This window comes from Sinohyriopsis cumingii, chromosome 18, assembly GCF_028554795.1.
Source record: "Sinohyriopsis cumingii isolate HCF-2022 chromosome 18, ASM2855479v2, whole genome shotgun sequence".
Lineage (NCBI taxonomy): Eukaryota > Metazoa > Mollusca > Bivalvia > Unionida > Unionidae > Sinohyriopsis > Sinohyriopsis cumingii.
Window position 1 is genome coordinate 86,285,764 of NC_142978.1, and position 27,043 is coordinate 86,312,806.

At 34.5% G+C, this 27,043-nt stretch overlaps 2 protein-coding genes across 4 annotated transcripts in view; one reads left to right on the forward strand and one right to left on the reverse strand.

Annotated features, from left to right (window-relative positions):
• LOC149777221 (serine/threonine-protein phosphatase 4 catalytic subunit) overlaps positions 1–19,141 on the reverse strand; it is a 34,557-nt gene extending 15,416 nt beyond the window's left edge. The window contains exons 1-7 of one of the 2 annotated variants that reach the window (XM_089941960.1): positions 19,082–19,141; positions 17,820–17,856; positions 11,145–11,268; positions 10,221–10,373; positions 5,802–5,975; positions 3,068–3,194; positions 1,554–1,743 (exon numbers count right to left, since the gene is read on the reverse strand). In XM_089941960.1, the coding sequence (XP_089798086.1) occupies positions 1,554–1,743; positions 3,068–3,194; positions 5,802–5,975; positions 10,221–10,373; positions 11,145–11,268; positions 17,820–17,845 (794 nt within the window). In that variant the 5' untranslated portion in view covers positions 17,846–17,856; positions 19,082–19,141. Of the gene's footprint in view, positions 1–1,553; positions 1,744–3,067; positions 3,195–5,801; positions 5,976–10,220; positions 10,374–11,144; positions 11,269–17,819; positions 17,857–18,947 lie in introns of both variants that reach the window. The other variant, XM_089941961.1, reaches the window with a different exon arrangement.
• Positions 19,142–19,341: 200 nt separating this feature from the next.
• LOC149777222 (flotillin-2-like) overlaps positions 19,342–27,043 on the forward strand; it is a 50,732-nt gene continuing 43,030 nt past the window's right edge. For both annotated transcript variants that reach the window (XM_089941962.1, XM_089941963.1), the window contains exons 1-2: positions 19,342–19,485; positions 22,574–22,655. In XM_089941962.1, the coding sequence (XP_089798088.1) occupies positions 19,437–19,485; positions 22,574–22,655 (131 nt within the window). In that variant the 5' untranslated portion in view covers positions 19,342–19,436. The remainder of the gene's footprint in view (positions 19,486–22,573; positions 22,656–27,043) is intronic.

The window sequence follows — 27,043 nt, forward strand, 5'->3', positions numbered from 1 at the left end:
TGAAGACCTTTTCCATTCAGACCCAGTTACACACTACTATAGTGTTCTCATGAAAACCCCATGTTGACATGATCTTCCATTCAGTGATGAGAACTTCCTGATGGCTGGCATGGAGATCAACAAAATTATCACTCTTTTCATCTGCCATGAACGACATGGTAGTAGTAGCATTTTTAATAGCACCGCAACAAAACGTCTACATGGTGCCAATTAATAGTAATTTTTCAATATGAAAAGGAAGACATACAAAAGAAATTAAAACTAAACTTTTGCAAATAAATGTATGCCTGAAGTTGGCTGTCAGAAGGGGCGTATATATAGCTAGATTAGCCAGCTTGAACATGTAGTGAGCCTGTTCTTATGACTGCTATGAAAATTTGTCCACTGTTTACAGGCATTAATTTTTGGATACTTCTCTTGAAAAAGATTCACCAACTCAATAACATGAGCATTTTCTTGAATCAGTGCTTTAAAGATAACTAAACACGATTTCTTCCATTGTATAACGTTTTTTTTTAAAGTCTCTTTAATAGTTTGCTTGTTCTGATAGAGGTATTCTGATCAAATAAATATCTGTCCTTTCATTTTTAGATTCCTAGTTAGGCTATTCAGTTTATCTTATCCCTTAAAGGGCTATATAGTTTTGCAGCACAAAATCCCTTAAAGGGCTATATAGTTTTGCAGCACAAGATCCCACAAGACTCAATTGTTTGAGAATAGAAATGAAAATTACAATCTACTTCTCATTAACTTGTGTTCTTCTTTTTCTACATTTCCAAATACTGCCTAAAGGGGATTGACCTTCATGCCTTCTAGTTCTGTCCTTCCATCATGTACATTGGAGTCATATTTGACACCATTTTTAGTCCAAAATTCACTCACTGGTATTTCCATAAAAGCTTTGTCCAGCTCCTATAGCCTTAAATACTTTATAACCTTAAAAATCATTGTCACCCTCACTATTATCAGCCAGTATTTGCCAAAGGAAATCATCTGAAGAGAAAAATTCTGGGAATCGGCCATTTTGGATTTTCTAAGCAAATTGTATTATAAACATGCATTTGTAAAACGTCCTTGATGCAATGCTCATACTAAGACAGAATGCTTGTTCCTAGGCCCACTGTGAAAATCAAACTAAAGAACACAGATGTGTAAACAGCTGCCTGCCTGAAAAAAGATATGTTGCGACAAGCGCTATGATACTCTTACTGGCATGATTTATGTTATGACAGGCACTCTAAGGGTGACTGGTTAAACAAAACCTGAATATTGCACAGAGTACATTTTCATATGCATGACTGTAAACTAATTTGGGGGAGTTATCATGCATCAATACTATCCAAGTTTACGAATTCATAAAATTTTTGCGTGATTCATACAATCATACACTCTGGCAGGGTCTCTGAAATATGCTGCATATATATTATAAATTAAAATATTAATAAAAGTAATATGCTATCTCTCCTTTTAGTACAAGTACAAAAGAATCTTCATGTTTATATCTATCTTTCACCACTCCATTTGCATTGTTGATTGACATTAAGACTTCTAACCTGTAACAGTAATTAGGGGCTGACCAAACAGTGAGGACTGTCTCATTGAAATGCCACTTGTATCCCTCCATGACTAGTTGATGAGCTCGACATATCAAGTCTATATCATTAGCAGCATTAAACTGGGCTACTACATCGTTGCCAAACAAGTAGCCAGCACCTCTTGGGCTAACTCCCCATCCTTGCATGTCTGTAATAAATAAACATACAAAAATATACTAGTAACCATCAATATTAATAATAATAATAATAATAATAATAATAATAATACTAATAATAATAATAATAAATGAGATTACAGCTTAACAGTCTAACATGTGAACCAAACTTTGATATACCATCACTGTATCATTGCAACAGTAGGCCATGTGGGCCTGATACCACTCACCAGTTACATAATAAAAAAATGTTTTTGCTGCAAACTGTGTCTCACATGTAAACCATGCTTTGACATACCATCACTATATGATTTACAAAAACTTAAACAGAAAGCATTTATGTTGCCATCACTGCAGCTATGTCTCTGAATCTGATCAATGAACCACAAAATAAAATTAAAGAAAATAACTAGCCCAGGTGGATCTGTGATTGCTCATGTGGCCAAAAGATAAATGCAAGTTGCAAAGAAATCTGGGTTAGCTGGGAGTTTACTGATATGATCTCTTCAAATTCTTTGCTTGGTTATCAAGATTATGACGTCTTCTACTTTACGTTATCCTATCTTATGACAGATCGGATCAATGATAAAAAATTTAAAAGACCTTCAAACCTTCAGAATGATTTTTGTCAAATATGATATAGTTTTGCAAAGCAGTAATGTAATTACGAAATCTGAAGCTTTTAGAAGAGTAACAGTAAAGATTAATTATCATGCTAAAATATAAAATCATGCTAAAGTGACCAACACAATATTTACCCCTGTGGCAGGCCATAAAGCATATAAAAACATTCTTACCTATCAAATCTTTACAAATGTGACAGTAGGCAAGCAGACTAGAAAAATGAACTAGCCTGTGCAAAATTTGAGCTTGCTCCATAAAATAAGAACATAATATGACAATGTTCTCTGATTGCACCTTAAAACTGTATGCTAATAATTAAATCTGTGAAGAAAGATATATGTACATGATATATGGTTAGAAGTGCATACAGATATATAACAGGGTTTTACAAATACTGCAGCTAGATTTCTGACAGTGAGACGTAGACAAAAATGCTATGTTACACCTCTGCCAAGGCTGGCCCACACAAATTGTAATTTTCAAAATGATTAATTCCAGTTTCATAACAGAAGTTCTACCAACAAAAATTGTTAGACTGCACGTCATTGTTTTTAATATGTTTATTTTGTTAAATGAACCACCTACTGACATCTAAGTTCTTTTGTTAAGTTCAGACACTTAAAAAGTATGCATATATCAAAATAACAACTCTTGATCATTTTGCATACTGTCTGCTGAGTTTATAATGGAAGTGCCATCTTACCGTCAGTATAAACAAAATAGTTGCCATACCTTCTGGATCTGACCAAAGAAGGTCGCACATGGGTCCATCATGTGGTACTTCCTGTTTTCTGTCAATTGCCCTGATCTGATCAAGTGTCTGGATTGATGGAGACAGGCCACCATGCACACAGAAAATCTTAAACAAAGATCTTTGATATGAGAAAACCAATGTGTACAGGAGAAATGTTTATATCAATAAAGATAAAAGGTGACTACCTCTTTAGAGAATGGCAAGTCATTCTAAGAAATTCATTAGATAATTTAAAGGGTCGGCAAAACTGCAACATTTAATACAATGGCTAGTCACTATACAGCCCCTCATTATACCAATTCCCATCTTACATTGAGAGTATGGTTATTAAACTCATTAAAAGTTTCCCTCACAATAAATCCCCTCATTACACCAATGGCCAGCTTATCAGTGTATAGCCATGGATCTCATTAAATTGGTACCTTCACTATAAAATCCCTCATTATACCAATGGCCAGCTTATCAGTGTATAATCATGGATCTCATTAAATTGGTACCTTCACTATAAAATCCCTCATTATACCAATGGCCAGCTTATCAGTGTATAGCCATGGATCTCATTAAATTGGTACCTTCACTATAAAATCCCTCATTATACCAATGGCCAGCTTATCAGTGTATAACCATGGATCTCATTAAATTGGTACCTTCACTATTAGGTCACTCAGCATACTGTTTGAACAAAGGACCAACGTGTCTTCTACTGCTAGGGGTAGTCCATGTTCTATTAAGAACTCGGTAAATAACACCTTTGCATTTATTAGTTCTGCTTTAAAAAAGACGTTACAAGTTACATTAGTACTGAATTTTGTAAAACGAGCTAATTCAAGGTTTATTTGTTTTACCATCATGACCAATATCAAAATCCTTTCCACACAGCATGCAGTGGGCATAAAGCTGCCCTAGAATGGAGAGCTGATTATGTAATTCATGTATTTATCTTTGAATCTGTTTTTTGTCTTTTTCTAATCCATCTCTGAAATTATCTGAGAAATATTTTTGCTCTAACACACGCATCTACTAGAATAAATCTGACTTGACATTTAGCGCCAAATACCTACAGACTGGTTATGTATCAGATATGAATTAGAACAAAGAATTTGCAAGCAAAGAGTAAAAAGTAGAAAACCAGTCTGTTCTCTCATAACTAAGCCAAACAGCTGATATAAACAGAAATTGAGATCAAAAGTTTGAAAGTACCCATAAAAGTTATACGGACTCCTACAGGAATATGATGATGAGACACTTTTATGGGTAAGTTATATTGACTACAGGAATATGATGATGACACACCTTTATGGGTAAGTTATATTGACTACAGGAATATGATGATGACCAACTTTTATGGATAGCTTATGCTGATTGTGTATAGAGAGATTACTAGTAGTCCCATTAAAATAGTGCATTGTACGGAAACATCTATATCATACTGAAAATGATTTATTAATTTAATTGTCTTCCTTGTATTTCAAGCCAAAACAAGTCCAAATGCTTCTAACTGCATGCTTATTGAGTACAAGATCTGGTTCAGGTTAATTTAACCATCAACGACCATTAGCCATTACTAAAGCACTAATGGCTAAATCAGACTTTCAAGCACTTACGGTGTTATTTTGTAATACCATAGAACATTTTCAGTAAGCAAAAATATTTCCACAATCATTCTATCAAACAAAGAGCCTGGGTTAAAATACTGATAACGGAGAACTTGTACAGAAACATATTGCAATACATTAGAATACTGATACATATATCAATATACTGTAACACCACTAGTAAATATGTATCAAGTGCTTTACAAAAAGAAAGAATTATGTACATAATGTTATTAACTAACTTCACAGTTATCAACAAAAGGTAGAATATGCTTTTATGTATTGCTTTCAACTTACTTGTCATCAAATAAACAACATATAAAAATAGAGAATCAAGTATGATACCTCATGGGTTGCCAGTGAATTGCAGGTTAACTCCTCAAGGAATGCTGGATTCCATTTTATAGCTGCTTAGCTTAAGGCACCACAGGAACCCATCACAGCAACAATATGCTATGTTCCTTTATCACCCATGGCATGAGTACATATAAACATAAATGTTGTGTCAAGAACACAATGTAACAGCCTTCTATAAACATCAGTGACAATGCCTGTCTCATCAACTGATTACTGAATGTGTTTCAAAGAGAAACTATGATTGGTTCAATCAAACAGCATGTAAAGTCATATTGGGTTATTAAAAAAAAGCAAGAAATTTTTATTTGTGCTTGCTATAATTGGTTAAGCAGGTTTAGCATATTCATGAAAATGGGTAAACCTCCACACTGGCAGCAACAGGTGCTTTGTGATAATGACCTGAACCATATTGCCTTCTTTTGATCCAGAGCATGCAGTGGATACAAACAGTATACCAAGTAGGTTTAAAGGAGACAACATGAAACAAGCTCAACCAATTAGACAGAACCGTGTCATTATTATGTTTGGATGTTACTGATAATAGTCTGAAATATTGAAGGGCAAGGTCAAAATCTTTTCACAAATGAAACCTCTGGCATCCTAATTAGGTCATAAGAAAATTTCCATCAGATCTTGATGACATAAGGTTACATATCAAGTTTGATCAAAATCTGATAAGAAATCCAGTCTCTTGAGTGGTTTCAAGCTCAGCCAATCAGATGCTAAAACACCTCTTTATGTTATGAAAAATGGTACTCACCTTTCCATCTATTATTGCTGATAAACTAAGGTAATCAAAAATTTCTGTGCAGTATCGCCAGACTGTTATAGAACCGTACTTCCTCAGGCATTCATCATAGAAGCCATACACTTGTGTGATTTGACGACTCTCATGGTTACCCCTGATCAATGTTATTCTATCGGGGTACCTCACCTGAAAGAAGAACATAACTGATTTTCTGAGGCACCACAATACTGGCTTTTAGAAATAATTTTCTTCAATATATCTGAAATGTAAAGAGAGATAAGCACTCATAAAAAAAAAAACAATACGCGCAAAATTAGATTTTATCCCTTCATCCAAATCACATTCATGTACTTTCTTACTGTTCATGGAAAAGTTGTCAAGTTTTAAATAGCTTCAATAATTTCTTATGTGGTACTGGGTTAGATACTGACAATGACTCTGACTCATCAGTAATGGACATTCAACTTTCTTTCAGATTACATGAGGATTTCTTTAGAAAGGAAATATTAAATGTCTAATTCAAAAGCTACTGCATTTCATGGCTTGTTGGTGAAGCTCATAAAACTGTCAATACCGATGAACCACTGACTTGTATATTTCCAATAAATATGGACATGAACCTGTGATACATATTGAAAACTCTTTTTATGACAATACAATAATCTGATTACCCCATTTCAAGGAAGACTGCATCCAATTTATTCTTGCGAGACATCACATGTCTGATTGATTACTGGTTAAAGAATATTGATAATGTGAAATTAACTGGAGTTTATGCTCAGATCTACAGAAAGCCTTTTATACTGTTAATCGAACAGTTTAATGATAGTCATGTGATACAATCAGAAACAATTGTTGATGTGTGTACCATGTGCTGGGTGAATCTCATTTTCTCCAGGATGCTGCAAAAGTAACATCTTTGTGATCACCGTTCCTGATAAAAATGCCTTGTCGATACCACATAATTACTGAACCTATTATGCACCTGTAGGCAGGGAGATTTGGTTATTCTTGTGACCTGCAATGCCAGGTCAAATCTCATCAATGCTGTGGTTTCATCTCACTTTTCACCAGATTAAAAATGTAATGTAATACTCATCATTTCCTAGAAGACAAATCATCGTCATACTGATTTCATGTAAGGACAATGAGTTCACTAGGCCTACTTGTATGCTGCCACTGTTCCCCTATGAATTCTAACTTTTCAATAAGCAACCAGAGCTGACCCCTCACCATAATATTAATGTCAAAATGTATAAAGTGGGTAGGCAATGGTCCAAAGAAATTTAGACTAGTCATTTTATAAAACAGTGCAAAATAGATCTTAGAACCAATATTTAAATACTGCATCAGGATCTCAATTTGTTGCAAGTCAGTAAGAAATACATACAGTGCATAAATTATTCCTTCTTGAAATAGTCTACCAAAAAGAATTGTGCATTGTATAGACACATGTACAAGTTGGATCAAAGTACAAATTAAATAAACTCAGATCTTCTGTCACATAATGTACTGGCAGAACTAAGCAGTGTATTTCCTATGAATAGACCAAAATCTGCTGTCACATAATATACGGACAGAACTAAGCAGTATATCCCCTAAGGGTGCAAGATTGAGAACCAAAATTCCTATTGGTATTAGAATTAGGGGTCAGACTGAGTAAAAACAAAACTTGGTGTCAAAACTTTCATTTAAATTTCAAAACCCCATTCAATGGTGGCTATTGTGGAATTCAAGTATTTTATTGAAATTTCAACACCCCTTCCATGTGGTTATTGGAAAAATATTATGCTTAGTGTAGTTTTACAGAATAATTTTCTGAATGTGAATATTTATAGAAATATTTAAAAAAAACGAAAGTTATGTTCATCCAATAATAATCACCTGTTAACATAAAATTAGAATAACTTTCTCTGCTACCTCTGAAACCAGACATGCAGGAAATTCTGGAAAAACATCTTTGCATCTACATAGATATATAGATAAAGGGAAGCAACTCTTAAGGGTTAACTCCCATAGCTACATACTGGATTGTTACCATTATATCTGGTTTAAATCAATTTTTCTTTCCTAGAGTTAACCCTAAATGAATGCTCACATTCTGAGGAATTATTTGGAATGTGATAGGTAAGTATTATCAGAGAAACATAATTTACTATAAAATTGCTGGATCTGTCAAACACATTACCAATGACATTACACTGGAAGAATAGGAAATGATGAGCATCCTACCTACATCTGTATCACCCAATAAGCATGATGCTCTACTAATAGGATGACAGGTTCGAGTCTCAGGCTCGGCTGACGTGGATATGTGAGAAAGCCTGCCAGTAGCTTCTCGTGGGTCGATGGTTCTTCCTGGGGTTTTCCTTCATCAGTTATAAAGGATGCCAAGTATATCATATCTTGTGCTGAAAAATGGCGTTAGACCCTATAACAACAACAAATAGGATGAACTTCTCTTCATGTTAGTTTAGCAGAATGAGAGACATTTTGTTTATATACATGCAAAGGAGATTCCTGTTCAATTTTGCAATTGATTAATGTCCAACCATCAAAAGTTTCCCAGGCAAACCCAGTACATGTGGCAAAATCATGGCTGGGTCTAAGGTTGTGCTTTCATGAATTGTGAGTGGTCACACTTTCTGTGTTGTTACCACTAACCCAATGAGATTCAGTTCTCTTCTAGACAATGCCGTGTCTCGCAAATGGAAGTTAGAAGGCAGACAGGGCATGCCACTCAGCTAACTCTGTTGTGTCCTGAATCAAGACATTACATTCAAGGCCAGGCTGATGTAAGGATCCTACATATTTAAATCTCCCGACAGATGGAACAAGGAAACAAATAGTTTCTAGTGAATAAAGTGTGTGAGAGTGGTCTGGATACATCAGAATCGGACTGCAATTAGATTACCTTGTTGCAGCCAATATCATCTCTTCCAAGAATCTGAACATGTCTGAGATGATAGAAAAGTGGAGGATCTTCAACTGTTTTGGCCCTTTCCATGACTGAAGTTCCAATCTCAACTGCTTAAGATGAGTGGAGATCACTATAACTGGTCTGTCTCTAGATCGAGTAATCATTAATCAAGAGTATTTCATATTAGTGGTCCAATCAGAATTATTTCAGTCTGTGCCCCTCATTTCTTAATTATCTACATGAACAAAACTGAAGGAGGGAAGGTGTATACCCACATCAATTCTCAGATGAGTAAAAGAGAATGTATGGCAAATGCTCTTGGGGTCAGGGAAAAAAGAAATGTCAAGCATCAGATGACCCAAAAGGGTACACAACAAATGGAAGGTTCCTTGATGGACAATTCTGCATTAAGCAACTATCCTCCCTTGATAATCAGCTGACCAAGACCATGTTGGTCTTGAATATTACCTTATATTGTGAGTAACCATGAATGGTAGACTGTGTATCATACACTGTGGCATAGTCCATTAGTATTTAAATTCTAATTGTTTAATAAACATTACAAACAATTCAGTCTTTCTTTATTTACAAATCTATATATTTAATACTGAAAATAAAATAAAAACTTTTAATTTGTTTTGAAGTATTGTTGTGAACTTAGTCACATGTAAAAAGCAATGGGAGACTTCCGCAGCATATGACTGAGTTTGTAAATGGTGGCCCACTAATTTTTCTGAAATTTGATTCATAATGATTTGTTCTTGATTACTTTGGAATTACTATCCTAACAGCCATGCCACAATTGCAGATGGATGATTAGCATTCGTTCTCTTAAGCAAGGCATGAAATGTAAAAATATTTTAAACTGCAGCAAAAAAAAATGTATGAATATTTCTACAGCCCCCCACCCACCTAGAAAATGTTGCCAACCTTGCCGTTATATATGTGTGTGTTCTTAAAGTCCCTTGTCAATTACGTGTGTGTGTGTTCTTAAAGTCCCATTTCAATTCTAACTGGTTGTTAAATCTCAATTAGGGGGCCTCGGGTGGCTGAGTGGTCTAAAGTGCTTGCCTTTATCGATCACTGCCATTTCACCTCGGTGTACATTTGACTCTCAGTCTTTACCAATTTGGGTATGTTAGAAAGTTTGCCAGTATCTTCATGTGGGCCAGTAGTTCTTCCTGTGGTTTTGTTCTTCCTCCACCAGTTATACTACCTGCCACGCATGGCCTATCATTTGCTGAAAAATGGAGTTAAGCCTAAAACAACAATAACAAATCTCATTAATTCTACTGTTAGTCAAACATCTTGTAAATTCTGACTGGTTGTCAGATATGTCCTAATCTTTCATTTATTTTAATTGTTCTTACAGTGTTGCTTATCAATTTTAATACAACAATTTCTATCAAAGTGCATCATATTTTGTTGCATTGATGTCATAGTTCTTACTTCTGGGAAATTAATGTACTACTCTCTTCATCACTATACAAAGAATATTTATTTTTACTAACCTTTAGAGCTAGAAGAAGAAGGAAAGTCTCTACACTGTAAAAACCTCGGTCTACGAAGTCACCCATGAACAGATAGTTTGTATCAGGTACATCTCCACCAACTTTGAACAGCTCTTTTAAGTCATAGAACTGTCCGTGGATATCCCCACATACCTGCAAGCAAATCAAACAACAATAAAAACAAATATAAATTCCATGTAATCTCTCTCACTGCTCCAGTGGCATCATCCAGTGATCTTAAAATTCCATGCTCACTTGAAATCAGGTTAATATGACCAATCTTTTGCCCATTAATAGTACTTTACAAAATGAATACACCCATCCAGATTCATTATTGCATTTACAAGTGTATATTAAAAATGTACTAAATGCAAAAACTTCATATAATCATTAGACCATAAAAGGTGTGTGTGATTAGGATTTTTAATGTAGCTTTAACAATTTTTCAGTCATATCGCTATGATGTCTGCAGTGTGGCTGTTTATAATGATGTCTAGCTCTGGGGCATAATGCTGCATGATGTCCCACCCAGTTGCATTATCCTGACACCAGGCTGACCAGACCTAACCTGAGCGCCTTGCGAGGCAGCTGTTAGTACCATTTTTGTAAGTCTTTGGTACGACTCGACCGGGGAACATAAAAGGTCACTGTTGACCAACTTTTGCACATTGTGAGTAATATTTTCATGCCTGAATGAAGTTTATAAATTTAGAATAGTCAGTCTACCAGTCTCATAATTTTGTATAATTATATCCCTATTTATCTGCATTGTTTCTCTGGTTCACATACATTAATCAAGGCTGTAATTTTAAAAAAATTCAAAACAAATTAATAAACACAGGTTACTTTACCCAAGGATTGACTTTGTTAAGATTTTTCTGCTTTCTATTTATTGTGATATCTTTAAGCTATGTTGATACTTACTGTGACTGGAGAGTCAACTCTTTGCACATTACTTTCTTCTACCAGAATTTCCCTGGCTTTGGCACATAATGCTTTAACCTCACTTTCTTTGATAATCTCACAGCGACGAAGCTGTTCTATTTGCCTGTCAACAAAGTCAAAATAACTTAAGTTAGAAAAACTGTAAAACAAGAACTGCATTTTGTCTCTGCAGAGTGAGATACGATGGTCACCAACAACACAAATCTTAGAAAGTTTTAGACTTAAGTATGTTAGCATGAGACAAGAAAACCACCAATGGTAATGGGTTAGGTTTGAAGACTTTGTTTTGTCTAAACGATGTAGTACTTCTTAGCATGCATCTTGTGTATAAAAGTATCAGCTTTTATCTAATGATATGTCTGCCCAACATTTTTTTGTACAAAATGCTGGCAAATATTTATGACATACAGCTTCCAACCCAGAGTACAAAAATACTGACTGGTTATGACAAAAATACTGATTTTCAGGAACAAATACCGATTAATAAAACTTTAATGGATGTGTAACTATTTATAACATTAGGACAATAAATTAGTTAATTATTTAATGTTAAAGATGCACATGTTGCACATTCTGTTTTTGTCAGTCATTACTGATTCCAATGCACCATTTTTCATGGATGATCTGCATTATGTAAAACAAATTTTTTTTACTGAATTCTGTCAAAATCAGCATAAGAGTGTAAGAGTGTGGTAAAAAAGAAGTCCTAACATAAAATAAAATAAAGAAACTCAGACAATCGTAAAGAAAGTCTCCACATGAATTCTTCATCTCTGACATCAGAATCCACTGTCTATCAACAATATCATTAAAGAGTAAGTGGAAGAAGTATGTGAAATAAATGTCCAGCATCACTAGCAACTGAAAGAGGAAGGGTCCTTTCTAAAAAATTTTAAAAGTAAAACAAGCTTCCAATGAAATTACATTAAGGTTCTCTGGTATTTTAACAAGTAAAATTGTACGCTAGCATTCAGTTATAAAATATGGGACAAATACAGTAAAAACGGGACACTTGGCAGCTATGACTAAGATACTGTTTGAATGATAACAATGACTCCTATTTTTAAACACAAATTGACTGGGTTGGCCTCTCATCTCATCATGAGAGAAATACAGCATACTGCTCTGCAGAGATTCTAAGAATTGAGCTAAACACAAAGACTAACACTGATTACTGGAGTATGAAACACTGGTCACTGTGTCTTAATTCAGACTTAAGAGCATATACTGCTCATGAGGCATCTACATACTAAGTTATATGATTCTGTATTTCAAAAACTGATCTAATCAGAAATATTTAGGATATGGCAAGAAACAGAGGTTATGGTTACATAATCAGGATTGATCTGTGTAATGATCTGACACATGATGCATGCATTACATCAATCAGCAGGTGACAGTATCTGAGAAACTAAGCTAAATTCAATGATTAACTCAGGTCATTATGGTGGAAAATGTCACAGTGACCCAGTTTTGATTAACGACTAATCTATATGCGTTATATCTCAAATTATGTGACGAGATAATGACTTAAAGGAAAACCCTTAGCTCAGTGATGATGTCCGATGGATGGACATATTGTACAGTACAAACTTCTGGCACAATTCATGTCAGAAGCGCTCTAGAATCCAGCCTTTATGGAAAAGCTTCTAACATGATCCAGAAGTAAAAAAAGCATACAATTCAACATGCACAAGCAAACTCCAGACATAATGCATATGTTGGAAGTGCTTTGCAACCTAGCATCTACAGATGAACTTCTGGCATGATCCATCTGCAATCCAGCAAAAAAATGTGATGGTCAAGTTATGCCAGAAGATTCTGTGATCTGTTGGGTAGAAAAGGTTTACAATTAAGCTTGACCTAGATATTGCTGACTGAATTTGTGTGTTAATTCTGAAGCTTACAAAAAAGCACAGGAAAGGGTTTGTCAATAGTCATATTATACCTCCCATTTGTTTGTACCCACCTACTGATTTTAATAATGGAAATCTTTAATGTGATAAAAAATGCACAGAACTTTGACAATTCATTAGATTTATAATTTCTAACATGAATGTGATCAGAGTAGCCTTAAACAAGCATCCTCTGCAACTTTCATGCTTAACAGACTTTCCATACTAACAAGGCGCTATACTGAGTACACTATGGGCAAGTCTCTTTTCCTCAGCCAACACAGTGACTTAGTTCATCCTATTTGGTGACTGCTGGATAATTCTGTAAATTACCATAATGTTGCGAGTTTAAAGTTATGAACATAAAAAGTATACCGCTTGTTAAATCCATATGAAAGGCAAATTCGTAGCTGTCATTCTTTTCCCTGATCTGACATTGTAAATATCGGAAGCAGATAATGTAGTATTTTCCTTCTTTATACATACATGTGTAGTTGTGCATATACCCCTTTGCTGAAAATGAACATGTCCAGGAACAGGAAATGACTAGCATGCATGGTAGTCTTTTACACGAAAACGTCTATTTGGAGTGAAATGTACAGAAGATAACTGAGTTAGGGGCACCCTGGGCATAATCAGGTTTGAAATTATAAATCAATAAATGAAATGATTAAGTTCTGTGCATCTTTTCTCTCATTTGTGCTTTCATATTTTAAATTGGCAGGGTGGCACAAAAAAAAAACGGGGAGGTATAGTCAGACTATAGAATGAGTTTACATTATTATGGTATATTAATGACCTATAGTATTATCCAACTTAAACTCAGAGAAAGCTTTGATTATTTTCATAATCAAAATAAGCATCTTCACTAATGTAAACAATAAAAGGCATTGTTTATTTCTTGAACTATCACAGGTGCTTACATACATTCAAGAAAACATTGATTTCTCTGAAGGCATCACATCAGAGAAAGACTAATTGTTAATTAGCCACACTGGCTTCATGTCTGTTTACCTAAGGCTAGCCAGTACTTATTTTGGGAGTGGGCCATGGCTGACCAAAATACAAAACATGGGAACAAATGCACATCAGGTGGATATATTTCAAAGAGAAAAGATGTGTCCTGAGAATTTCCAGCATAACTGACATGGAATCTTGGATACATGTGAGCTGGTACTGTTGATGCAGTAAATGAGTTACAGTATATTGTAAAGAAAGACTATTGATAACATACAATACTGACATGTAATCTTAGGTTCCTGACAGTCCTATTAGCGGAAAATGAAGTAAATGAGCTAAGGTATACTGCAAAGAATAACTACTGATGACAAAGAATACCGACATGAAAGCTTGGGTCTATGACAGCATTGCTAGGGGAAAATGTAAATGAGTTAAGGTATATTGTAAAGAAAGACACTAATGATGACATGAAAAATACTGACAAGGAATCTTGGTCCATGACAGGCCTGTTAGTGGAAAATGTAGAAAATGAGTTAAGGCATATAGCAAAGAGTGTGTGTGTGTGATTTAGGTTTTGAACATAGCTTTAACAATTTTTCAGCCATACTGCTATGATGTCTGTGCAGTAACACAGTTTATTGTGATGTCTAGTACTGGGGCATCATGATGCAGACATGTAGCATGATGTCCCACTCAGTCACATTATCCTGACACCAGGCTGACCAGTCCTAAAACTAGCTTCTTAATGATGAGTGCCTAGCGAGGTAGCTATTAGTACCATTTTTTTAAAGTCTTTGGTATAGAAAAGAAAGACAACTGATGACAGAGAATACTGACATGAAAGCATGGGTCCCTGACAGCCCTGCTAGTGGAAAATGGTGATGTAGTAAATAAAGTACACTGTAAAGAAAGACACTACTAATGACACAGAATACTGACAAGGAAACCCATGTCAACTTCTTTCAAAAGTAAACTGGATATAAAATGCGCATTTGGGTCTGAATTCATTACTGTTCATGGTAAATTGGTCAGTTGTTCAAGATGGTTCTGTCATTAATGATTTAATGGTCCTCTCTTATTCTGTTTTGTTTTACTTTCCATCTTCCCTCATTCCCAGAACTTCCACTTTCTTCTTCAATGGGTTTTTTAAGTGTCATTGTCAATTTCTGTTTACGAAAATTCTGAGTAATAGAATATAATCACCCAACCAGTGATTATTATTTTCAAATAACTCCTCTATTTTAGCACTAATAAAATTAATTTTTCTTTGCCTTGTGTAATGCTTCCTCTGTATAAAGGGCTTGACAAATTCACTTGTGCACCATTCAATATAAACTCTAATACGACTTTTGCAAACAGGTAAATTCCAAAAATGTATCGAGACAGGTCATATTCAGTGCATAATACTGTTTTGATCAGCTAGTTTTATCCCCTACAAGCATGCCACATTATGTATATCGGCAACATTATTTAACGTTTATATACAGGGTTATATCTCTGATGTAATAAATTTGGGCAATAGTCCACTTTAAATGTTGAAAAAAGGGGCCAGTCTGGTCCTAGTTTGAGCCTTTTAATAGGGCATAAAAAGTAACAAAAAAATAGAACAAGAGTGTTATAATGTACCCCCTTTTGAACTGGTATTTAACTATGAAAATGAAAATCCAGTTTTCATACTTGCCAGTAAGATTCTCCATTTTTTCTATACTTGCCAGTAAGAAACCTTAAACAGGCTGCATTTCCACCACAGAATCATTGACATGTTCAACATTATAATCAGCGCAGAATGTTTGAAATTTATCATCACATGCTGCCAAACAAAAGTACAATTGGAATGAAGGTTTGGTTTGGTTTTGTGTGGTTGAATGACGTTTTTATAGCACATGACAGCTATACAATGCGGCCAGTATCAGTGGTTCAGAAAAATATTTACCCGCTTATTTCAATGAAACAATTCAAAAGCACTTACGTTTTCATACATATGCTCATCATTGGCAACACTTTCCAAAAACAATTTTATTTTTTAAATACATTCAGCCATTTCACTGTAGCTGCATCATTCACATATGCAATATTAGAAATATTTTAACTTTTTTTTAAACTTTAGTGGGATTTTCACAATTCCAGGTGCTAAATTAATAGCCATATGGTTCTGTTATAGTTATGTTATATAAATGCCTACAATTAACCACCATAGTTACATTACATAAATGCCTGTAATTAACCACTGTAAGATTATATTACATAAATGACTGCAATTAGCCATGATATAGTTATGTTACATAAATGCCTGTAATTAACCACTGTATTGTTTATATTACATGAATGTCTGTAAATAACCACTGTAAGGTTTTGTTACATAAATGAATGCAATTAACCACCATATAGTTATATTACATACATGCCTGCAATTAACCATTGTGTGTATGTGTGTGTGTGTGATTTGGATTTTTAACATTACTTCAACAATTTTTCAGTCATACTGCTATGATGTCTGCAGTGTGGCAGTTTATAGTGATGTCTAGCACTGAGGCATCAAGCCGCAGACATGTCACATTATGTCCCACACAGACACATTATCCCGACACCAGGCCGACCAGTCCTAACACTAACCTCTTAATGATGAGCACCAAGTGAGACTGTTTGTACCATTTTTAGAAGTCTTTGGTTTGACTGACGGGATTCGAACCCCCAACCTCCCGCATCCGAAGCAGATGCTCTAACCACTAGGACAATGGAGAAGTGTATTAACCATCATACTTGGTTATGACATAAACGCTTGCAATTATTCACCATATGTTCTTTAAATATATCAATGACTGCAATTAACCAAGGTATGGTTCTATTACATAAATGCATGTGCACAATTAACCACTGTATGGTTTTGTTACAAAAATACCTACAAATTTTATGCTCATCTATGAATCCATTACTTCATTATGGACTGTTAAAATCAGTCACTTCCAGTTTTTAGTTGATGTTAAAGTCTCACATTTTCATGTGGAGACAAGATATGTGTTTAGTACTTGCTATGTAAACCAAGCTTTTATAAATCATGAACAGATACTTTCATCTCAACTTACCAGTTATCTCTTACTTGTATTTTAAGTTGTAATATCTGTTAAGTATATTGAATTCACTGACGTTCAAGTCTAAGCCTAACCACAGGTAGGGACTAAGTAGGTTTCTACTAATTCATTATGCTGGATAATGAAACTGCCTGGCAAACATTCTGGTCCGATGAAACAAAACTTGCAGACTCTCAACACTCTCCTTGCTAAAGAATGGATGCAAGTCACCAAATTCAAGGCAATAAAGGTTAATGAAATAACTTGCAAACACTCATACTGATGCTTCTAAAATCAATATTGACGTACCAAGATAGCTTACATCCATGAGCATGGCTAAAATAATCATCTGATAAGATTAGGAATATAAACAAAACCATTCTCACTTCTCAGTCAAACTTTCATCATTGCTGATGTAGCTGAAGAGTCTAATCAGTAAGCTATCTGACTTGTCACTTATGCAACTATCTTTACACATTACATTCTATACCTGAGCCATCAATTTAAACCCCTCCTTTTTCTTTTACACACACACACACACACACACACACAGACACATTACATCCCTTGTTAAACTCAGCACTTGGTATACAAGTTAGGTACAATGCAGGTGCACATCAAAACACCTTGGAGTCATGGTACACAAATTATAGATTACTTCTGTTATTTCAGAATGAATAGCAAAGCACTTGTCAGAATGAAAAACATTTTGAATATGGTATATTTCTTACCTGTCTAAGTCACTGGTGTCACTCATATTTTCAGCTTCTGTAAAATAGAAAAAATGAATTCATTTTTACATAATGGTAACCAAAATATAACCTCCAACTGTTTTAATGCATGGCATTAATGATCAAAGTACGTATCAAATTTGTTAAATTTTTTTCCCCTTCAAACAGAAAGATTTAAAGTCTGAAAAGAAGTTCTCTGCTCTTAGTCCTATAAATGTAAGACATAGCACGTTATTTTTGTCTTAGTGCTGTCTTAATGTCCAAATAACGGCCTTGTATAGAGATTAGTCAAAACTATATCTCACTCACTTGGCAGCCCATATCAACACTCTTCCACAAATTAATATACATACTGGGCTGTTTTTATCCTGTTGGAATCAAAATCTGACACTAGCAAATGGATGCATTTTCATGTTCCATTGACATACATTTGAATTTGTTAAATGCGTCAGTAGTTGAGGTATGCCGAAGTATGATCAAGTAGGTTCATGTGGGGGATATGTTTCTTGGACGAAATGAAATGTTACTTACGGTTCTAATAGGCATAACATATTTTCATTTGTTTCATTAAATAATATTTCAACTTAACCTGATTTTGGCATTCCCCACTTTCCAGACAACTGACATGTAGGCCAGTGAAACTTGAAAACAAGTCCATTTCTTTTGTGAGAATTTGAATTTATTAGAGAAAAGACATCAGAGTACGTAAAGTCTAACAAAAACATTATGACTTTTCTTTGTAGAAAAGTGTCGTTATCGGCTGCCAGTTGTGTGAGATATTCCTGAAAATTTGACTTTTGTTACGGTGTTAGTCGACATCAAAACAAGATACACAGGCCGTTAGTTAGGCTGTAAGACCCAGATCCTCAAAACAAATATCAGCGTCGAGGTCTTACATATAGGACTAAACATCTCTTTAGTCAACTTTGGTCCTAATTTCACGATCACAAAGGCCACAAATCGCTTTGCTGTTTGTCAAATTACCTCACTGATTTGAAACATCTTTTTAGTCTGTTAAATGGTGTTGATATATATGTAATTATTGGTCATTTAATAAAACTGTCCTGTAAATCGTGTTCTGTTTGTCTACAATCCACCACCCCACCCCGCATCCGGTGACAATCTTACATTTACACCTCACTATCTTCAGGTCTTTCGCGTATTTTGATCCCGGTTCTTTTTATAATGCCTATGAATGTTTATCATAACTGGGAAACTTCATGTATAACTGACGTGCGTGTGAGATAATCACTCTTTTCTACCTAGGAGTGTTCCTACCGGACTTCACACTCTGCGTCACTTGTTACTCTCGTAGACTTCTCGCGGAATAGAATATTATGAGAAAAAAAATATCTTTCTATAATTTAAAATAATTGCGCTGTTTTGCTACTTAAACTAATTATTTAATATATTTTAATTTTGTTTATTTAAATTTAGTTTTTACGTATAAATTAAGCAACATAATAACTTGAAATTGACTGGGTATCAAATGTAACATAACTCCATCTAAAGACGAAAACAGTGAAGCCTACATTGCAGCCATCTTGGTTGAGGAAGAACAAACCTTGAATTGTTTGTTTACATATTGCCTTTTTGTATAAATTTATATTTGTTGCAATGGGAAACATACACACAGTTGGACCAAATGAAGCTATAGTAATCTCTGGTATGCATTGGATGCCACTTTATGAAGTTTAAAAACATGCGATAAATTTAACGACGAAATGTTTTGTCAGATGCTCTTACATTCTTGTCATTAATCTTACAATGTAAGACATAGCACATGTTTTTGTTTTAGTGCTATGTCTTACTATCCAAATAACGGCCATGTGTAGCGCGTTCCGATATCGTTGACATCCGAATGAGTAATCAAAGTTTCAGGAACATTTCACACACTTGGCAGCCTATATCGACACTCTTCACTAATTTATGTGTAATTACTATACTTACTGTGTAGTCCTACATGTAAGACCTGACGCTGATATTTATGTTGTGGGTGTCAAGGTCTTACAGCCTAACTAACGGCGCTGTGTAGCCTGTTTTGATGTCGACTAACATCGTTACGAAAGTCAAATTTTCGGGAATATTTCAAACAATTGACAACTAAAATAACGACGCTTTTCTACAAAGTCAAGTCATAATGTTTTAGTCAGACTTTACTTACTCTGATGTCTTTTCTCTAATAAATTCAGATTCTCACAAAAGAAATGGACCTTTTTTCAAGTTTCGTTGGCCTACATTTCAGTTGTCTGGAAAGCGATGAAAGCTGGGAATACCAAAATCGGGTTAAGTTGAAATATTATTCTTTAACCCTTTACCTCATAGATCAAAGTTACAAAGTGCAGCGCGCTATAAATAGAACGCCTGTTACCTATTCGACTCCATACGCATAGGCCTGCCTGTTAACTGTTAAGCAATGTAGTGTATGTTACGTTTAACAGCAATTTTAACCATTTTACATTTTTGGTACACATCTATTATGTGGGAAAATTTAAGAGTAAAGTCCGATTGTTATAGTTGTGTAATTATTTTTCACAGAAGAAGTGTTTATGTGCTTTAAAATCTTAAGAGAACTTGTTCACCGTCAAGTCAGTGAGACTGCGTGACCAACCGTAGCTGCCATTTCTCATGCTCGAAATTTACAAGTATTTTGTCCATGTCTACATCACTAAGTCATCTGAATTTGATAATTTATAAAAACTAATTGCTGCCTACATCAATATCGGAGCCTTTACCTAAGTTATTGAAGCTTTCATAGTTTTGCTTCTAATTGTGAAAACTTCGTAAGTACTGAATGAAATCCGCGACCTCCATTTTGGAGAGTGGAGACTACGAACCAGTTACTTTAAATAGCAGATATCTACCAGAGCATAAACAGTGACCATGTGATGTAATTGTCATTTGCAGAAATGAATGTAGTATTTAATAGGGGGTTTTCCCCAAAGGTGGCGCTACGAAAACTGGCTTAAAGAGGCTGATGTTTACAGCAGACGCCAAAAAGCACTTCCATGTGAGTGGAGTAGAGACGTCAAAAGGCACTTTCATGCAAATGGAGTAGAGGTGTCCAGAGGTACATGCATGAGGTAAAGGGTTACGAAATGAATAAAAATATTTTATGCCTATTGGAACTGTAAGTAACGGTTCGTTTCGTTCAAGAAACTTATCCACAACATGTACCTACTTGAACTTTACTTCAGCATACCTCGACTACTATCGCATTGCAACAATTTCAGATGTATGTCAACGGAACGTGAAATAGCGTCCATTTGCTATTATCATATTTTCATTCTGCCAGGACAGCACAGTAAATTACATGTCTACATGTAAGACATAGGACATGTTGATTTTGTTTATGTGCTATGTCTTACTATCCAAATAATGGCCTTGTATAGTGAAAGAATTAAAAATAACAGTAGGGTGAATGAGTTCCTAAAATCCTAAATGTTCTGTCAGTTCAAAAAATCATCAATCACCAGTCAATGGAACCGTTACCCTTTGGTTTTTTTTTTCTCCCTTTTTTTGTGGTTCTTTTTCATCAGATGTCATTGTAACAAAGAAAGAAAACAGACTTTGCCAACTCATTTTTGAGAGTCAGGGCACTCTTCTTAATGATTTCTTCTAATACTGCATACATGCCAACCATTACACTTTTGGTGTATTCTTTATCTTTCTTTACTAAATACATTTTATGCTTGACTAGATATGGATTATGTTTTTTGTTGTTCATTAAGAAATAAGAAACATGAAATAATAAAGAGTTGTTTTTGTCATATGTATTGCCATCTCTGTAATTCCACTTGTATAAATTTGAGAATATTCTTAATAAAATGACTAAGAGTACTTATTTGCAATTTATAGAACCCATTTCCAAGAAAATAGATGTGTTTCTTCAAAAATGTTCTTTGCCTCACGGATTCATCACATTTATTAGTTAGTTTGTTAGCATATCAGTCAATTCTTTCAAGAAAATGGCATCAGATGTTTAGCAAAATGCTTTATGGTGTGAGTTGTGGATGTTGCATGACAGAAAATGTTAGAGGAGATGTATCTTTTCAAACTTAAAAACATGTCAAATCAGAAAAAGGACAAATCAACCTCACTTTACAAACTTTAAAAGAAGAATATGAGAGTAATGTAATACAGCACTCTGAGCACCTGACCATGATCATTGCAGAAGTCCAGCTCATGACCATACATTGAAAGTTACACGTGTAGACTAGTTGAAGTGAGTTCTGAATATAAATACTTTTTCAGTATATCTTGTTTATATTCTGGTTTTAATCCATATAGATTTTACCCTTTGTGGCAAGAAATTTGACCAGCTGCAGAACTTGGTTATTAGCAAAAATTCATCTTTTTCATACATGCTGTAATTCTGACATGCTATATATATATATATATATATATTACACTTTATATACCCAAATTGTGTTTTTTTTTGCCAGCAGTAATTGTACTTCATACTGGGTTGGCATTTACATGTATGATACTGTGGTGTCCTGTTAAGTCACAAGTTGATAAATATCAGTGATATGACATATATGTGATTTGACAATGTTTTACAACTCAGACACAGAGAAAGCTTTGATTAAATTCATGATTTATATTTGCATCATCACCAATTTAATTTTTTGAGTGCATTTTTGGACATGCAAGTTTCGAATGATTTCATTTTTTAATCCTACAATTGATACCCTTATTAAAAATTTTACCAGCTTTGTCAATATTATGATGGAAAAATTGTATCTTTGCAGGTGGTTGCTGTGGAGCCACTGACAGAAAGTTCATTGTTGGTGGATGGGGATGGGCCTGGTGCCTTGTTACAGATGTTCAGACGTATGTTTTTGTTCACTTTAGCAATGTCGATTGGTACTGTACTACTTAGGTACAGGCTAGGTACATTTCAACCATTTCTTACTACATATAGGTCATAGGCAACAGTTTGGAAAGGTTTCATAACACATACCCCCAGGTGAGAGGCTAAGGGTGCTAAAATTGTACATATATGCACATCCATGTTGGGTCTCCCACTTTAGTGTTAAATTGTTTTCTTAAATGATTTACAGCAAAGATACATTGGCATAGTTGACTGTACTACACATTTTTGGACATGCATTAAAATAATGCCATATGCATGTAAATGTTTTGCCTTATCAAACTTTTGATTTTCTCACAAAGATAAATTAAGTCATAGTCAGGGCATTGGGGGTGTGCTTTAGAAGTGTGTAGCTGATGTAAATAATACCTGAAAATGAACATAAAAAATGATTTTTAGTAAATCCAAAATGAATGGCTATTTACTGAAGTGAAGTGACTTTTACTAAACCCAAAATGAATGGGTATTCACTGAAGTGAAGTGACTTATTGAACCCAAAATGAATGATTTGCAACCAAAAATGTATGTGTAGAAACTGAATTTGAAATGAAAGGAAAATCGAGAACAGTACTGAAAACTGCAAGTTACCTATAAATACTTTCAAAGGCTAGAAGCGGAGTGGCCTTTATTGATTCTCCTCATAATATACTTGCATGATTACAACCAAACTTACAGACGTGTATATCCCTGGATTTATTTGGTCCAGAGTGAAAATGTTGCATCTCAGACTCCACTGAGGCAACCGTTTTGAAAATCATGTTATTGCAACTTTTCCTGAATTGAGTTTCATATTGACATGGGGGTTTTCACTGAAAGACTTGCCAATCTGACTTCCAATATGACTGATATGATGGCTGTGTTGAAAATCTAGCGATTTGACTGCAAGTTGTACTGAAATGGCATTTAGATTCTTGTCTTGCAGAATTAAAATGTTATGAAATGATGATCATTACAGACAAATCTGGATAATTGCGTGTCCATGTCTGATCAGGGTTTGGGTTTCATATTAGATTTTGTGGAGTTATTCAAGGAACCCAACTAGCTTTACAGGTGTAGCATGAAACAATAATTTATATTCAGAAGACATAAATTAGAATGATTTGCAGTAAATTCAGTTCAGTATTTATTATATACACATCTGGAGAAACAACTCAATAAAACTTACATTGCAAAATAAAATAGATTATCGAATACTAATAATATTCATTTAGTTAGTCTGTTTAGGGAAATAATTTGCATTATGCTGTTTTTACATCTCTCAACAAATGCAAAGCAAATAAAAGGAGTAAATGAATTTATGCTGACTCATGACAATGTTAAGTTTTTGAACTGTGTAGGTCTATAAATACTTGTAGCATTTCGTTATTTTTATGCATATTTAATTTATGTTGTGTGCTTGACCTTTGTCCATGATTGAGGCAGAGTTTTGGCCTACTTGACTTTTGTCATTTGATTAAAAGATAACAAAATGTAGATTATGGTCACATATACTTCACACTTCTCTGATTTTGGTGAGATCATGTGTTTGATGGAGGTAATACAGAACCTGTTAGCATTGCATTGCTTTCTTTTCCATTTCCTAGTCTCTTAGTCTCCAGTTCAAGGTAATTGTTTCCTTCTTCAATTAGTAATAGAGGGCCAGAATTAAAAATATTTAAAAAAAACATGATCACAGTCTGACTCCTTAGAACAACAAGTGTAAGGAATACTAGGGAATAACAACACACATGAGTTATGTATTAATACATATCACAATTCAAAAGCTGTGATACAATACATTAAATGGATAGTCTCCCATATTGAACATGCATAGTCAGTATACATGCAATATGCAGTTAGTGCCAGAAAGATGGGTAGTGTATTTAATGATGCCCAGAGATATTCATGAGTACAAATACTCTGGCTTCCATGGTTTTAAACAGAAGATGAACACAGGCCCTAGATGATGTGCCCACAAATGATGCCATAGAATCTGTGTGTGTTTTTGTACTCTATAGCTGGGAGTAGAATCCAGTTCCCAGGGCCAGAGATCTTTTAGGGGATGACGATTGACAAGCCAGCATCAGATATACCTTGTCGAGATCATTGCTCTTCCCTCTCAGGAAGCCATGATTTGCTATCTCTGTCACTGGGACATAGGCCTTGAGAGGGCATTTTGCTTATCCCTGAGTGAGAGACATGACTTAAAATATTTAGTGAAATTTTCTGCATAATTTACCACATTTCAATATATCCAATCATATTATTCTTTTAGAGAAACAAACATTTTGAAACATTTTTTAAAAAAATAATTGTTCTATTAGTAAAATACCAATGAAGTTATTTCATTGCAAGTTAAAATTATATTTTTGCTTATCCTTGACCAAAACTCAGTGCCAATTAGGCAGTTTTAAATTTATCATAAATTCTAAAAGTTCCTTCTTTCTAATGAAACCTTTTCAAGCACCTAGTGTGCTTTTTGCTTAGTTCCTTTGCTGTTGTTGGTCAGAGTTGCTAATGAGCAAGGTTAATAAGTGGGAGAGAAAGGAAAGAATGGGAATGTATTGTTGTGTAAGTCTCAGAAGACTCTTGTTTTGTGTTTGTGTACTTTACCCATGATTTTCATGTCCTGGACTCATTTTTCTTGAAATTTTTTGTCAAGGTAGTTTCTGCCCTGAAAAATAAATGTCGCAAAAATTACATTTTTTCCAATGTGTTTTTTAATGTAAGTAGAAAGTCTACATTATTTGATATCATTACACAACTACGTCTTTCTGTGGCTTAAAATGCATACTTTTGGGACAAATGAAAATATAGGTGGGACAAGTGAATTTTCTGGAACTATTTACTCAGCTGTGGCCTATTTGAATCTCTTCTCTTTGGATGATGTTACATGTTAAGAGAAACACTTTCTACTACACTACTTTCTTCTTTTACCTTTGATCGTTGGTGCATAAGGGCAAGGCATTTTTTTGTTGGACCTATACTTGCCTGCTACTGATGCAGAGTTTCCCTTCCTGTCACCTCACTCAGATGTTCTATTCTCTCCGTTGAAGTCAAACGAGGATAGGATGCTACTCTGGAGTCAGACTGGGATCGTGTTCTTTTCAGTTCTGATCATCCAATACCAATTGGAGGAGGAAATAAATTAGGTTGGACTGGGAACTAAAATGAGTCCCCCATCCATTTTTATGTTTATTTTTTGAGCAACTTGATTGTATGCATGTCTGTTAATACCGTGAACTTGTAATGAGTCAGGTCACTGTGACCTGCATTTGACATTTACCACATTAGGTTAAATTTTTGCACTAAGCTTAGTTTCATGCATGTAATGTATAAACAGTCCTATCTAGAATGATAACGATTGGTTTGGGGATACATTATGTTGATCACTGCATCCTCTCTTCAAAAGGTAGGTTATTATAGCCCTTGTTTTATGCTTCTTTGATGTGTTTTAAATTTTGTCAGTCATTATTCATGCCAGAATCATGAAATTAATCATGAAATGCATTAATAATATTTTTAGTACACACTTTTATTACTCAAGAAGTTTGTTGTTACCTCTGTTTGATCTTTTAAGTTTTAGAAGCTTTAGCTATTTTATTGGCTCACTTTCCAAAGGCCAAGTGAGCTTATGGTATGACTGTATGTCAATTGTGTATCAGATTAAGCGTTTTGTTGTCAACTAGCAGTAGGGAGGGTGAAAAGACCAATTTTGGAGCAAGTCTTTTTTGAAAATAAAGCTTCATATGAAATAAATGAAAATACAAGGTCAGTAATGTTAAACCGAAGCTGCTAACCAACCGAGATTTTCTCTAATTGGGTTAGCTCATTTTGTTACTTTGTCTTTGTCGCTTGTGTTTTCAAATTTGCATGTGTGTTCATTTACCCACCCGGACACTCATTGTTGGTCGCACCCTCCCTGCTGCTGTTTCTTAACCAATTTTTTTATCAAGACCTGTATGATATCGTGACTGAGGATCATGTAAATATATATATATATATATATATATATATATATATATTTATATATATATATATATATATATATATATACACATGTATCATAAAATCGGTACAGATTATTCAGTAGAAGGTTTGGCAAAAAATTACAGTCACAAGGATTTCATTTGTGATATTACCATGCTGATACAAATTGTGAAGAAAAAATTAGATTTTGCTGGAGTTGTATAACAGACCCGAGATTTACTAGTATATTTGTATTTTTGTATGAATTAGGATATGTAGAGGCAACAAAACAAGCATTATATCGATTCAGATTTGCAAGTGAGATTCTCTATTCAGCCAAGATAAAATTACATCTGGGTAAACTTCCACTGAATTATGTAGATATTAAAAAATTAATAAT